General features: G+C 38.0%; 1 protein-coding gene across 4 annotated transcripts in view; it reads left to right on the top strand.

The window, feature by feature from the left end:
• The window catches only part of bpifcl (BPI fold containing family C, like), a 210,383-nt gene that overhangs the window by 182,279 nt on the left and 12,737 nt on the right, over positions 1-15,367 (top strand). The window contains exons 1-2 of one of the 4 annotated variants that reach the window (XM_079618939.1): positions 11,588-11,651; positions 12,500-12,609. In XM_079618939.1, coding sequence (XP_079475065.1) covers positions 12,513-12,609 — 97 coding nt within the window. In that variant the 5' untranslated portion in view covers positions 11,588-11,651; positions 12,500-12,512. Of the gene's footprint in view, positions 1-11,587; positions 11,652-12,499; positions 12,610-15,367 lie in introns of those variants that run through there. The other 3 variants (XM_079618941.1, XM_079618940.1, XM_079618938.1) reach the window with 3 other exon arrangements.

Genomic DNA, 15,367 nt, shown 5'->3' with positions numbered 1-15,367 from the left:
TACAAATGAGAACAGTAAAAGCAATCAAAATACTGTGACAAGTCCCATTTTGTCCAGTACAGTACATGTAATTGTCACGAGGTGACGAATTTCGAACTTTTTCTCTTCAAGGCGGAACTAATGTTCGCCGAGATTGCCTCCCGCCGGACCCATAATAACGAAACACCGGGCTAGTTCCGGGTTTGCGCGAAAATCCCTGCGAATGGGGGTGATCAGCCGTGATCGCCGGCAGCTGTGCACGAGGGGATTGAGGCTCCACGATCGGGACACGTTGCGATTGGGGGAAGATAAAAGGAGAAAGTACAGACCAAGGGGAGAGTTGTTTTTGGGGACTGTGAATGTCGGAGGAAGCACGAGCGGTGGAGAGGAGGAAGTAGTGCTGGCAAACGGGCGCGGCATTGTGAGTTTGGGAGAAGGAGCACGCGGACTCAACTAAGAGGAAATCGTTGGACAAGTAAGATCGTTGCGAAGGATTGTGAGTAGTCCAATTGATCTCCATCTTCTCTCTCTGGTCTATGGGACTCCCTGATGCGAATGTCAGGTCAAGAATTGGGCGACGGCCATTTATATATGTATTTCCCACTGAGTGCTGAATTGTAGTGATGAAGTGATGTGATGCACTGTTGTTGACGTGTGAAGTGTGAACTTAATCCCGCTGGATACCCGTTGCTTACCTGAGTTCTATCACGTTCCGAAGTTCTCTGTCTGTTACCTGCTAAAGAAGAGGATTACGTGCCCGTATATTCACCTGTCTGCTTTGCCGTGAAGCCCTCCAGCCGTAAGTTCTCTGTCTGTTACCTGCTAAAGAAGAGGATTACGTGCCCGTATATTCACCTGTCTGCTTTGCAGTGAAGCCCTCCAGCCGTAAGTTCTCTGCCTGTTACCTGCTAAAGAAGAGGATTACGTGCCCGTACAGTGCTATGCATAAGTTTAGACACCCATGCTAAAGTTGCCTAAAAAGAGGAATAAAAAATCATCTTTTGGAAATTTATCTTAATGCCTTAATTTAAGGGTGCATAGTATCCTGGATCCATGAAATAACTGGCCTTTAAAAATAAAAATCTGTCGGCCTCTATGGGAATTTAACATAGGGGTGTCCAAACTTATGCACCCTGTATTTTAAGGAAGAACATTTATTTTTTTACGATACATTATTCATTCACAAAGAAAATTGGTGTCCTTAAAGGTTGGAGTTTTCCTCATTTTTTAAATTAAGGCATTAAGATAAATTTCCAAAAGATGATTTTTTATTCCTCTTTTTAGGCAACTTTAGCATGGGTGTCTAAACTTATGCATAGCACTGTATATTCACCTGTCTGTTACATGCTAAAGAAGAGGATTACATGCCTGTGTACTCACCTGACTGCGCTGCAGTGTAGATCCCCAGTCGTAAATTCTCCGTCTGCTCCCCGCTGTAGAGAAGAGGAATACCACACTGCACTCTGAGGGCCTTCGGCGGGTCCGCAGGACGGAACGACCCTGCTCCGAAGACTCCCTATTTTAAATAGTTTTATCCCTCTTAATATTCAATAAACTATTGTTTTGTTTGAAGCTTGTGTCTGTCCTCCTCGCCTGGCCTCTGTCCGACTCCCCAAGGGTGGTAAGGGTCTCAGGGGTGGGTGCAGTCCGATTGGCCCGCCCCGACCTGTGACATAATGTTTTTTTAAATACAAAATAGAAAGAACAGAACAGTAAAGTACTGATGGAAAAGATACCTTTAGCTGCTTCTTGAAAATGGCTAAAGGCTCAGCTCCTCAGGTTATTTTAATACAAGACAAGCAACTTATTTGTCAAAGAAACAATGTAAAACACTGTTGTAAAGCCGATTTTAACAATTTCAATTGTATGGCTGATTCTAACATGTAGTTAATTCTGGTCTACAAGCCATGATACTCCTGCTCTGCCAGCATGATTTTCAATCCAGATCCAAGATCCAGCTTTTCATTAGTTTTATTTTGACTTTGGTGCTTTCGTTGATCTTTTGAGTAATTTTATATTTATTGTTCCTCATTGTCATTATCAGTAAAGGGTAGTGTGTTTATTCTCAGATCCCATTTCTGGTTATCTAGTAAGTTCAGCGAGGGAAGCAGAGGCCCGGAAGACTCGCATGTTTATTTTTATCATCAGGATTAAGGAAAGATCTGCTCATGAGAACAGGAGTAGTCAGACTGTTCCTGCAGGATTAAGGAAAGATCTGCTCATGAGAACAGGAGTAGTCAGACTGTTCCTGCAGGATTAAGGGAAGATCTGCTCATGAGAACAGGAGTAGTCAGACTGTTCCCGCAGGATTAAGGAAAGATCTGCTCATGAGAACAGGAGTAGTCAGACTGTTCCCGCAGGATTAAGGAAAGATCTGCTCATGAGAACAGGAGTAGTCAGACTGTTCCTGCAGGATTAAGGAAAGATCTGCTCATGAGAACAGGAGTAGTCAGACTGTTCCTGCAGGATTAAGGAAAGATCTGCTCATGAGAACAGGAGTAGTCAGACTGTTCCTGCAGGATTAAGGAAAGGTCTGCTCATGAGAACAGGAGTAGTCAGAGACTGTTCCTGCAGGATTAAGGAAAGATCTGCTCATGAGAACAGGAGTAGTCAGACTGTTCCTGCAGGATTAAGGAAAGATCTGCTCATGAGAACAGGAGTAGTCAGAGACTGTTCCTGCGGGATTAAGGAAAGATCTGCTCATGAGAACAGGAGTAGTCAGAGACTGTTCCTGCAGGATTAAGGAAAGATCTGCTCATGAGAACAGGAGTAGTCAGACTGTTCTCGCAGGATTAAGGGAAGATCTGCTCATGAGAACAGGAGTAGTCAGACTGTTCCTGCAGGATTAAGGAAAGATCTGCTCATGAGAACAGGAGTAGTCAGACTGTTCTCGCAGGATTAAGGGAAGATCTGCTCATGAGAACAGGAGTAGTCAGACTGTTCTCGCAGGATTAAGGAAAGATCTGCTCATGAGAACAGGAGTAGTCAGACTGTTCCCGCAGGATTAAGGAAAGATCTGCTCATGAGATCAGGAGTAGTCAGAGACTGTTCCTGCAGGATTAAGGCCACATTTACACATAGCCGGGTATTTAGAGAAACGAATATTTCCCCCCCTCCGTTTTCAATAATAACATCGTGCACACAACCCGCATAAAAACGCCGTCGAGCGCCATCATAACTGTGCCAAACCTATGGGCGGCAGTGTAGGGAGAAGGATAAAGCCCTGCAAGCCAATCAGAATCCTCAGAATAGACAAGAGAGAACCTAAAACCCCGTTTCTCCCAGTTGACACGACAACATATAACCGCCGTTTTCAGAAATCTCCACTTTGGCCGGAGTTTTTAGAAATAATCGTTTTCTGGGATAAAAACTGCGTTTTCGTGTAAATGACAGGCCAAAACTCAGAGAAATATCTGCGTTTTCCCATCGTGTAAACGGGGCCTAAGGGAAGATCTGCTCATGAGAACAGGAGTAGTCCGACTGTTCCCGCAGGATTAAGGAAAGATAAGGGGCCTCTTTTATAACCGTTGCGTACGCACAAAACAGGCCCTGAAAGAGGTGTACGCCACTTCTGACGCATAAGTTGTGATTTATAAAAACAAACTTGACGGGGAAATGTGCGCACCTGCACAAACTCTGACCCATGCGTACGAACGTTTTGGAGACGGAGCAGTTTGGCGACACCGATGGTGAGCTGGAGTTAAATGTCTTTTTGGTCACTTTTAGACAGAAAATCGAAATAAAATTATACATATACAGAAAGATAATACAAATATAATTTCACTCACCAAGCCTATCACTTGAAGCAAATATCCACACCTTAAATGTCCATGCCAGTGAGCGCGTTGGGCCGTTTAGTGAAACTGACACATATCTGACGGCAGATGAAGTAAAACTGTAAATCTTCATTATGAGTCCTAATCATAAATAGGCTACAGTTTATATAAAACAATGATTTAAACTATGTTTTATTTCTGATATAAACATTTAGATTAAATATGCCATTCTCATTAACGGAGTTAAACACTTAAACTACATGATGACATTTACTGAGAAGTAAAAAAAAAAAATATATATATATATATATATATATATATTCCATAAATAGCCTATAAATATTTGTTGTGGATGCAATGCTTTTGAACACTTTTCCTTTGGCATGCTGTGTTTCAATGTTTTAACTACAGAGATAATTGCTTATGATAATAGCAGATTGTGCAAATATAATGCACAACAAGGTCGATCTGTTTCCATTAAAAATATAAATAAATTAAAAAGACTATTTGGCCAGTGGAAAAGATTGAGAAAAACTTTCTCTGAAATGTATTTTACACTATTTGATTTATTTATTCAAAAACAAGGCAAGGATAGGCTACTAAATGATTTTTATTAATGTAATGTGACGGCACATCCGTATTTCATATTTTCCTAATGTCTTGTACCGTTAAACATGTTATCACGTGGATGAATAATCGTATGCAAATGATATGCACGTACACTTTTAGTAAGGATCCTACGCACAGTTTTATAAATGAGGCCCCTGCTCATGAGAACAGGAGTAGTCAGAGACTGTTCCTGCAGGATTAAGGGAAGATCTGCTCATGAGAACAGGAGTATTCAGACTGTTCCCGCAGGATTAAGGAAAGCTCTGCTCATGAGAACAGGAGTAGTCAGAGACTGTTCCTGCAGGATTAAGGAAAGCTCTGCTCATGAGAACAGGAGTAGTCAGAGACTGTTCCTGCAGGATTAAGGGAAGATCTGCTCATGAGAACAGGAGTAGTCAGACTGTTCCCGCAGGATTAAGGGAAGATCTGCTCATGTGAACAGGAGTAGTCAGACTGTTCTCGCAGGATTAAGGGAAGATCTGCTCATGAGAATAGGAGTAGTCAGAGACTGTTCCTGCAGGATTAAGGAAAGATCTGCTCATGAGAACAGGAGTAGTCAGACTGTTCCCGCAGGATTAAGGAAAGATCTGCTCATGAGAACAGGAGTAGTCAGACTGTTCTCGCAGGATTAAAGGGAAGATCTGCTCATGAGAACAGGAATAGTCAGAGACTGTTCCTGCAGGATTAAGGGAAGATCTGCTCATGAGAACAGGAGTAGTCAGAGACTGTTCCTGCAGGATTAAGGAAAGATCTGCTCATGAGAACAGGAGTAGTCAGACTGTTCCCGCAGGATTAAGGAAAGATCTGCTCATGAGAACAGGAGTAGTCAGACTGTTCCTGCAGGATTAAGGGAAGATCTGCTCATGAGAACAGGAGTAGTCAGACTGTTCCTGCAGGATTAACGAAAGATCTGCTCATGAGAACAGGAGTAGTCAGACTGTTCCCGCAGGATTAAGGAAAGATCTGCTCATAAGAACAGGAGTAGTCAGACTGTTCCTGCAGGATTAAGGAAAGATCTGCTCATGAGAACAGGAGTAGTCCGACTGTTCCTGCAGGATTAAGGAAAGATCTGCTTATGAGAACAGGAGTAGTCAGACTGTTCCCGCAGGATTAAGGGAAGATCTGCTCATGAGAACAGGAGTACTCCGACTGTTCCTGCAGGATTAAGGGAAGATCTGCTCATGAGAACAGGAGTAGTCCGACTGTTCCCTCAGGATTAAGGGAAGATCTGCTCATGAGAACAGGAGTAGTCAGACTGTTCCCTCAGGATTAAGGGAAGATCTGCTCATGAGAACAGGAGTAGTCAGACTGTTCCCTCAGGATTAAGGGAAGATCTGCTCATGAGAACAGGAGTAGTCAGACTGTTCCCGCAGGATTAAGGAAAGATCTGCTCATGAGAACAGGAGTAGTCAGACTGTTCCCGCAGGATTAAGGAAAGATCTGCTCATGAGAACAGGAGTAGTCCGACTGTTCCTGCAGGATTAAGGGAAGATCTGCTCATGAGAACAGGAGTAGTCAGACTGTTCCCGCAGGATTAAGGAAAGATCTGCTCATGAGAACAGGAGTAGTCAGACTGTTCCCGCAGGATTAAGGGAAGATCTGCTCATGAGAATAGGAGTAGTCAGAGACTGTTCCTGCAGGATTAAGGGAAGATCTGCTCATGAGAACAGGAGTAGTCAGACTGTTCCTGCAGGATTAAGGAAAGATCTGCTCATGAGAACAGGAGTAGTCAGACTGTTCCCGCAGGATTAAGGGAAGATCTGCTCATGAGAACAGGAGTAGTCAGACTGTTCCCTCAGGATTAAGGGAAGATCTGCTCATGAGAATAGGAGTAGTCAGACTGTTCCTGCTTTCCTTGCTGCCCTATCCGGTTACTGGTTTTCTTTGTCTTTATTTGGTAATATATTTTATTTGTAAACATCTTTTTTGAATCACCATTTTGTATGATTTGCCGTTTATTTTATTTTTTTATTTTTTTTATTAAAGGGCATGAATCGACATCTTAACCCTCTGGGGACCGCAAATGCGCTGGCGCGTTTTACTCAGGTTTTTTTTTACATAGCAGGGAAATAGATTTAAAATACTCCGGCATTTTTGGTCATACAGACTTAAGAAATATGAAAAAATAAGCTGTTAAATGTCTTTTATGTGTCCACTTACAATCGAGATAAAACATTGTGCTTTTGTAAAATAAAGAAAATAAACAGGGTGTGCTTTCTGCCTCTCCGTCTCCGTGAACTTTTTTTCTAGTGCACGTCTCTAAACTTAAACAAAACTCAGCGAATACTATTCACTCAGACATGAGCAATATATCTTTATAATCATTTAAGTGTGTACTTTTAAATTATCTAATTCAAAACTAAAACAAATATGCTCTGTTTATGTAATCTATATAAAAAGAGCGAGTTCTCATTATAGCTCATTGTCTTTTAATGTGACCACGCCCACGGAGAGCGCGCGCTATTCAAACGCAAATGATCTGAGGCAATACATGCAAACATGCAAACCGGCCACATCAGCTCGATAAAACACACCAAGTTTAATCAGAGGAATGTACTGTGTGTCATCTTGCGAGGCTGTGAGGAATAATTCCTGGGAAATTTACCTCAGAAGGGCTGGTTTCACTTCGAGGAGCAATGGATCCAGTTGAGGATTAGTAGTAAGTTTTTTATTCTTATATGGTTTGTTGTAATCGCGATATGGAATAGTGTCTGTAAACCGCAAAAAGGCTGTTTAAATATGAATCGCGTTTCTGTGTGTGATGAATGAACGGCACATATGCGCGCTGTTGCTAGTTGTGACTAGTTGTGGATAGACTATAAAGTTTTTACTGTAAAATAGACATCAAATAAGCTTTTGTTAGCCAGTTTCTGCTCATATGTTAAATATATAGTATGTTTTGTCAAAAATAAACTCATCAACTAAGATGTTATAGTGTTTGTTCCAATGTAACGTTAGGCTATATCAAACTAATGAATCCTTAACTTTAAAATATGTATGATACTTAAAAAAAGAAAAAAAGATTACACTTGAAATATTGTTAAAATTGTAATTGTTGTTGATTTACATGTGAACATTTTTTAATAAAATAGCAAAAAATATATTTACAAGGTAGATGTAAAATAATCTTTATAGGTCAATATAAACCTTCTCATTACATTTTTTTTTACATTTTTTATCAGTGACACATTTGGGAAGAGGACGTATTCCAAAACTTTCTGAAAATACAGTTACTAGAAATGTTTACCTTGGATATTATACAATTTGCATGTATAAAAAAAGAAAAGAAAAAATAGAAAAGTTTCCAAACAGCATCTGCATATTTTACGAAAACTAAGTTCCCTTTATATTGCCCATCCTCTTCTGTTACTACTGTACACAAGTATTATCCAACCCATTCTGTTATACTGCTCCACCAGTTTTTACACCATGCTGTAAGTTGCCAACAAAAATAAACTGAATAAAATCACACAGCTTAAAAAATAATACACTCCCCTACACCCAACATCTCAGAACTCAATGACAGAGCAATAGCCCGCCTTGCCCGGACAATAATAACAGACCCAGAGCACCCCCTCAACTTCCACTTCACTCTCTTGCCCTCCGGGCGAAGATACAGGACCCTAACATGGAGAAGGGCTCGTTTCAAAAAGAGCTTTGTACCATCTGCAATTTCAATCCATAATAGGCTATAAAGTTGAACTTTCATTGTGTGTTGCTGTTGTTGTAGTTGTTGCTGTTACATGTGTTTTGTTGTTGCTGTTACATGCCAGTTGCGTGTGCTGTATGATAATATGTGAGAACAAATTTCCCGTTAAGGGACAATAAATTATCTATCTAAATCTAACTTTGAACCAATTCTGTAGAATGGCTCATATAGTCTATTTGAACAGGATTGGTTTCCAGGTATGATTATGTACTAAAAATGTGCTTTTGACTGTCATTTATATTTGGATTATATATATATATATATATATATTTATTTATTTTGTCCTCACATTCTTTCTTGTGTGACACACCTGAATGAAAGGCTCATTATGCGGGTCTTTGTCTTCTCAGGTGTGAACCACTCACTATTCATGATGGTGTTGGATCAGTCACGCCCCTGCGCATATTGCCTTCCCAAACAAAAAGTGTTTTACAAAATGTAAATCAATGTATTGTTTTATGTGAATGATTAGGCAGGATGATTTTCTGATCATTTTGAAGGAAAAACTCTAGGCGACAACATCCATTACTCAAAAGTATTGTGAACACATATTTACTATGCGTTTTGTGGCGTTATTTCAGACACATGCATAAACATGTACATGCATGTTGCTCACATATTATGATAGCCATGTTCATGCTAAATAGAGTGTAATTACACCTTTGCCATTAATATGTTTATAAGCAACTGACAAAAGCACAAATGTCAGGGCATGTCAGAACATCTCAAGGACCCCAAAAACACCTTAGACTCCAGAGGGTTAAGCTGGGCACTGAAACGTTCGCTCCCTAAAAGTACCACAATGCACTGTGAGAACCATGGAGTATTGATGCTTACTAAGTTCACTCAAGTCTTTTAAAATATAAACCATTAAAATTATTTAAATTATTAGTCAATTATTAAAATATGAACTATAGCCTACATAGAAACACAGCATCTCAAATGTATTTTATTTTTATTAAAAAATAATCAAATAAAAATAGATACTATTTTTGTAGATTCCCTGTGCATGTTTTTACTCTGTGATTTTGTCATGTGACAGCGTTTGAGTTTCTTCCTCATATTATGAAAGCAAGTTATGACTTGTGCCTTTTGACAAACAATGTAAGTCTGTTACTATTTGTTTCGCCGTCAGCCTTTTTTATTCATGTACATTTTTATTTATTTCACTTTCAGTTATTCATCATGTGATGATTTTTCAGATGTTTAATTTTTTTGTCATTGACAGCATTATTATGGTTTAACTCGTCGCACGTTTGCTTACTTTGAAATAGACTCATGAGGAGAGATGGCAAACATATTATTCTAGCACTATATATTATTAGACAAATTTGGTAACTAGAAACAGGGATTTAAAATGTAATGCGGGCACATCTGAGTAACTCGAATTAATCAACACTGTAAAAAGTGCTGGACCATCCTATAATTTCAGCAATCATCCAGGAAGGCCCCATAAAGACATTTTAAAAAGCTGTGTATTACTGTATCCCATCAGGCAACATATACTGGTATAAATACGTAGTAGTCGACATAATGGCACACCACACCCAATTCAGACTGACAACTCAATTCAATTCAACTCAAAGCCCACAGTGGGAACCTGGCTTCATCATCCACTGTAAAAGTCCCAGTATTTCCCCTGCGGCTCTACGGCTGAGGAAGAACCGGTTACACAACAGAGATCCAGCGATCATTCACACATGAGGGGAAGAGAAACTTTCATAGATATGCACTTAATTACATTTTGAGATTATGCAAGCATTTACTCAATATTTCACATTTTGATATAAATTCTCCTTATTTGTCCGTTTTTCTCGGCTGCAAATGGAAACCTTGTTGGCAAAGGCTGTTATAATAATATATGTGGTAGAGCTCTGCTAGAATGTAACTATTGAATTGCAATAGCATATATAGCATATAATCAACTTTTCCGACTTTTTATTTGACAGACAGCCCTCTTGCTGTGTGTGAGGAAGTTAAATATTTAGGTCATGCTCTTTCTAATGACTGGACGGATGACAAAGACCTGTACCGTCAGCGCTGTAGAATTTATGCTCAAGCCAATATGCTCATAAGGAAGTTTTATATGTGTTCTGACTCTGTGAAGTGCTCTTTGTTTAGAACCTACATCACACCGCCATATACTGCTCAATTGTGGACTAACTATAGGAAGAAGAGTATGCAGCGGCTAAAGGTAGCATACAATGATGCAATGAGGCTTCTGCTTCGTGTCCCTAGGTGGCATAGTGCCAGTCACTTGTTTGTGTCTAATAGAGTGCCAACCTGTGAGGCACTCATAAGGCAACTGATGTTTGGTTTTATATGTTGACTGGACAATTCAGTGAATCATATAATTGAAGCCCTAGTCAGTCCTCTGAAAAGCTGCTATAGATACACTTCAAGGCTTAGACTTCACTGGTGTAATAGCCTGTATATTCTATAGGCTTTTATGAATTATTTTTTTCAATGTATTTATGTATCTCCATTTTTATGATGTATGTTGTGCTATATGGACCTGTGTCTGCAATAAAGCTTTATATATACCTTCTTTTACACTTAGGCCTTGATTTACCAAATCTGATCTCTGTAGTCCACTGAGGATTCTTTTAGATGTCCTGTCATTAATCTGATGTAAAATGCGGGCAGTGCCAATGCAGCGGGGCTTTGGGTTGGGATCAGTGTTGGTGTAATGTTTTACTGTAATTGAGTTACTTTCCCTTGAAAAGTAAAGTAAGAGATTACTCTCAATTTATCTGTCATTTAATTAGTTACCTTTTAATGTAATTGTATTAAATACTGTATAGACGACAGCACAATATATAAAACAATAGTAGATTTAATATCAAAATGCAACATGTAATGTTGAAATGTATGTTTTTAACGTAATCTTCTCTGTTTCAATACTTTGTTTAGTTCAAGAATAAAGAAAGGATTAAAAGAGCAGTTTCAAGTCAATCCTTGTATTGTTCAACTGGTCGAGGTTGATGTGGGATTTAGGAAGTAATTCTAGTTATGCACACTTTCTAGAGAGAGTAAATAGTACAGTAATCACATTATTACACTGTTGAAGATGCAATTAGTCATTTTTATTTTATTTATTTTATAATATCTTACCCAAGACTGGTTGAGATTTTGGTGGACAGGAATGCAAAATCATAATGGTTGAAAAAAGTGAAAAAGATGATAAAGACAGGGATATTATAAAAAAATATCAGCCTCAAAATGTGGATGTAAAGTCAATTTTAGCATGAGGATTTAAGGGAAAAACATAGACTTTGCATCATTTTGGATTATAATTCATATATTGTATATTTTTATAACTCATTTAAAGCTTCTCTTTTACTGACAACATTTTTCTAAACAATTCTCGGTACAAATTAGGAAGATGACGATCAGTTATAGAAATATGTGATTGATCTTTGTTTTTGTTTTTTATGGATAGAAAGCACTAGTAATTATATGTAGCGACACCCACAGCAGGAACTGAACGCGCCGCCCTTGTGAACGGTGATCTTCAGCCGCTTTTGAGGAAACACTCACTTTCCCTTCAGACACCAGGCTGAGCGGTGTGTTTTCAGGTACGTCCTTACAATTTCAATTTTGAATAAGAAACTGTTTATTAAATAATGTTTTTCTCTGTAGTTATAAATATAAATATAAACATCAACGTGTTGAAGCTCAACCGGTAGAGTGGAATGCCAAGGTCTGGAGTTTGATTGGCAAGAAATACACAAGCTTATCAAACGTCAAACTTAAAACCACAGTTAGTCACTTAGGATAAAAACATCTTCCCAATTGATAAATGTGTTGTCTTTATTTGGCTTCTCTGCTGAACAACTTAAAAGCTGCAAGATTCTGAGGGATGAAGGGTTTTTCTGCACATGAAGCATCCAGAGCTCAGCATACACAGATTACTGTTCACATCGCCCGAGAGGGAAGAAACTGACATGCATGTGCATTGACTTGGTTCAAACTGATTAACAGTGTTAAAGGCAATAATTGTTATAGCTTTAGGATGAAAAACATGGTACGCTGTGCTATTAAACAGTACTATATGAGTCCTCAAATACACACATGTGTTTTGGTCTTAGTATCAGTTCTCTATCATTTAAGGAAGTTCAGCTGAACCGAGGGATCACGACTGACATTAGACTTGATTTGCATCTACAGTGTTATTTGAGCTGAACTTCTGCAAAAGCAGATCATTTGTTGAATGCAAAAATAAAATATAATCTCTTTAGCTATGCGAAGGTCAAGGGCTGAGTGTGAGAATTAACACCAAAATTCAGACTAAATGTACATTCAGTGACTGCAATAATACATTGATGTACCAAATGTGAGACTTGTTTAGCTTAATTGCGGTGTAAATACCTGTCAAAGGTTAAGACAGATTAATCTCATGAGTAATATCTTCTGTCGTACACAGCAGGAGTTGAAGGATGCAGCTGGTACTTTATCTCCTGGTGTTATTAACACACACACATGCAGATTATCCAGCATTGAAAGCTCTTCTGTCAGAGAAGGGTCTCAGAGATGGTAAGTCTTCACTGCATTGATATGAAATTACATTAACAATATCCTTTATTGTGAGTTTCAGTTAGACATGATAACTACTGTCCACCAGGAAATGCTCAGTGATTGTTTTCTTTAATATATTATATTCATGTATCCACTGATTCCTTTCATATATAACCTTTTCCCTCCAAAATCAACATTTTTAGTTAAAGGAAAACTTATTTCATGTCACCAAAACAGGACGACATCTGTGAATGTTAATCATAAATGTTTCTAGGCAATAGTAGGACATAAAAACCAGTGGTACAGTGGTACAAATTAAATATGTCATTAAAATGTAATTTAATGACATTAAGTAGTTTCTTAAATTTGATAATTAATTGATCAAGTTTGATAATTAATCTGCTATGTCATGTTTATGACATATTTATGACAGGTTATGTTGTCTTGGTAATGTCAAGTTGTCATGACAAAGACAACTCAAACAATGTCATATTTGCATTAAAAATGTCATAATTGAGCGAATGACACTTAATGACAGTTGTCATAAACAGGCATAAATCTCCTTCATATTCATGTTATGTGTCCTGTCAGTCTTGCACACCCCTTCAGTAAAGTGGTACCGAACAATGTTATATTATGTTGACTTGTGCTTGCATTATCCCTAAAAAAACGTATTCATGCATTTAACACACCCTCCTGCCCCAGATCAGACTCTTAACATTCACAATATCAGGGCAAAAATGCCCCTGTTTGAGTTTTTGTCTCATATTTATATCATATATGACATAGTTATAGTGCAAAAATAGCTTGAGTGCAAATGTGATATTGATTTTATACAACAGTTTAATAAATAAGAAGTTATATCTTAGACACAATATTGTCTGCCAAAATGTTACCTTTAATGCCAGAGCAGAACTGTTGTGCGTGTGTTTTGTTTCTGAATGAATCCATGTTTTGAGCGAATCAATGAGAGAGAACTGTTGTGAACTAATGATTCAATGGCACATTCATTAAGAGCCATTTACTTCATTCCTGAATGAATAAGCTGTTTGAACGAATCAATGAATTACTCGCCCTCTACTGGCAGTTTTAGCTTCTTATTTAAAGTATCATTTAATTAACTTGCGAATAAATTAATCACCACATTGTGTAATTAATGAATTAATTATTTAATGTCTTGTTTGAGTACTTAAAGGGTAACTTAAGCAATTTTCTTGATACAAATATGGTAACACTTTAGTTTACGGTTCAATTCTCAATATTAACTAGTTGCTTATTATCATGCATATTAATAGGATATTGGCTGTTTATTAGTTCTTATACAGCACATATTAATGCCTTATTCTACATCTTATCCTACCCAGTTCCTCCCAAATACCTAAAATTAACGAATTTAGGTTGTTACGATGTTAGGAATTTATTGAGAAAAAAAGTCAATTAATTAATAGTGAGAATTGGACCTTGTCTAAAGTGTGACCATATATGTATATATATATAACTACAGATCGTACTTCCATGAGCACAGTGCATTATGGGTGTGGGAGTTTTGTCCTTTTTAGAAAGGAGAAAAAAGGCCAAAGTCCATTTTCTCTGTTTTCTCTCGTCATGTAACTCAGATTTTATAAATAAATGAATAAAATCACCTTTCTCCTGCACAGGCAGCCAATATTTATAAAAAACTCACATTGCCAGCGGTGAATTAACCCTTTAAAGGGGTCATGACATGTTTTTTTTTATTTATTATTATGTTCCCTTAGGTGCAATTATAGTATTACTATAGTTTTTTTTACAATTTTTTTTTAATATGTAGTGATTTATGACCTTTTCCCACCCTGTTTCTCATCCTCTGATTCAAACAGTCTGTTTTGGGGGTGTTTCCCCTTTAAGAGTTCAGTGTTAACGCCCACTGTTATGATTGGCTAACGTCAGTGCCTATGCATCAATTATTAACGCCCCCAGCCAGAACATTTGCGGATTCGGCGCAACTGTTTATTAGCGGGTGATGCATGCGAAGCGATGGCTCTTGCAATGATAAAACCTTATTATGTTTGAGCCGGAATCAGAGGAAAATGAACCATCACCACAACAACGAAGACTGGTCAGCATGTGTCCACATGGAAAGTGAAACTATTTTGAATTGACATGATATGTTGCTACTTTGCACAAGCAGTTTTTAAAAAAAAAATGGTGACTTGCAGTTTTGCACAGCTCTCTGAGCAGTCTTATGTTTTATGTATTATTGTCTCTTATCTGTTTTAACTCTGTACTTGTGTTTGTCTTTGTTGTAATTTTCTTTGTAGCAATCTCTTTTTATCCGAACCAAATTTCTCCTTAGGGAGACGAATAAAGATACCTTGACCTTGAATTAATAAAAAAATTGTAACCCGAGACACTTGAAAACGGATTATTGTTGCATAATTATTCTATAGCTTAATTTGCTAACAGTTTAACATTATTTAACTAATTTCAATAAAATGATCGGGTGTACCACGGACAAACATGCATGCACAGGCCATATTTGAAGATGCAGCATTGATAAAGGCAACATTTCTAGTTTTCTATCACATGTAGGCCTACTAGAAAGGCGACATATTTTCAAGATTCTCTTATACAAATGTGTTTATTAGCCAGTGATAAAAAGTAAGTTTGCGTCGTCGTTGTTGAGCCCAGATAAGTCGGCACGGACTTATCTTTGAGCAACAGTTTTCTGGCAAAGCCAGCAGGGATTTGTTCTCAAAACAGTCATCCTTATAATGTATAGAACAAATGCTTAAAC

Source organism: Phoxinus phoxinus (genome assembly GCF_949152265.1).
Source record: "Phoxinus phoxinus genome assembly, chromosome: 7".
Taxonomy (NCBI): Eukaryota; Metazoa; Chordata; class Actinopteri; order Cypriniformes; family Leuciscidae; genus Phoxinus; species Phoxinus phoxinus.
Note: the sequence above shows the minus strand (reverse complement) of the source record. Positions and strands in the feature narration are given on the sequence as shown.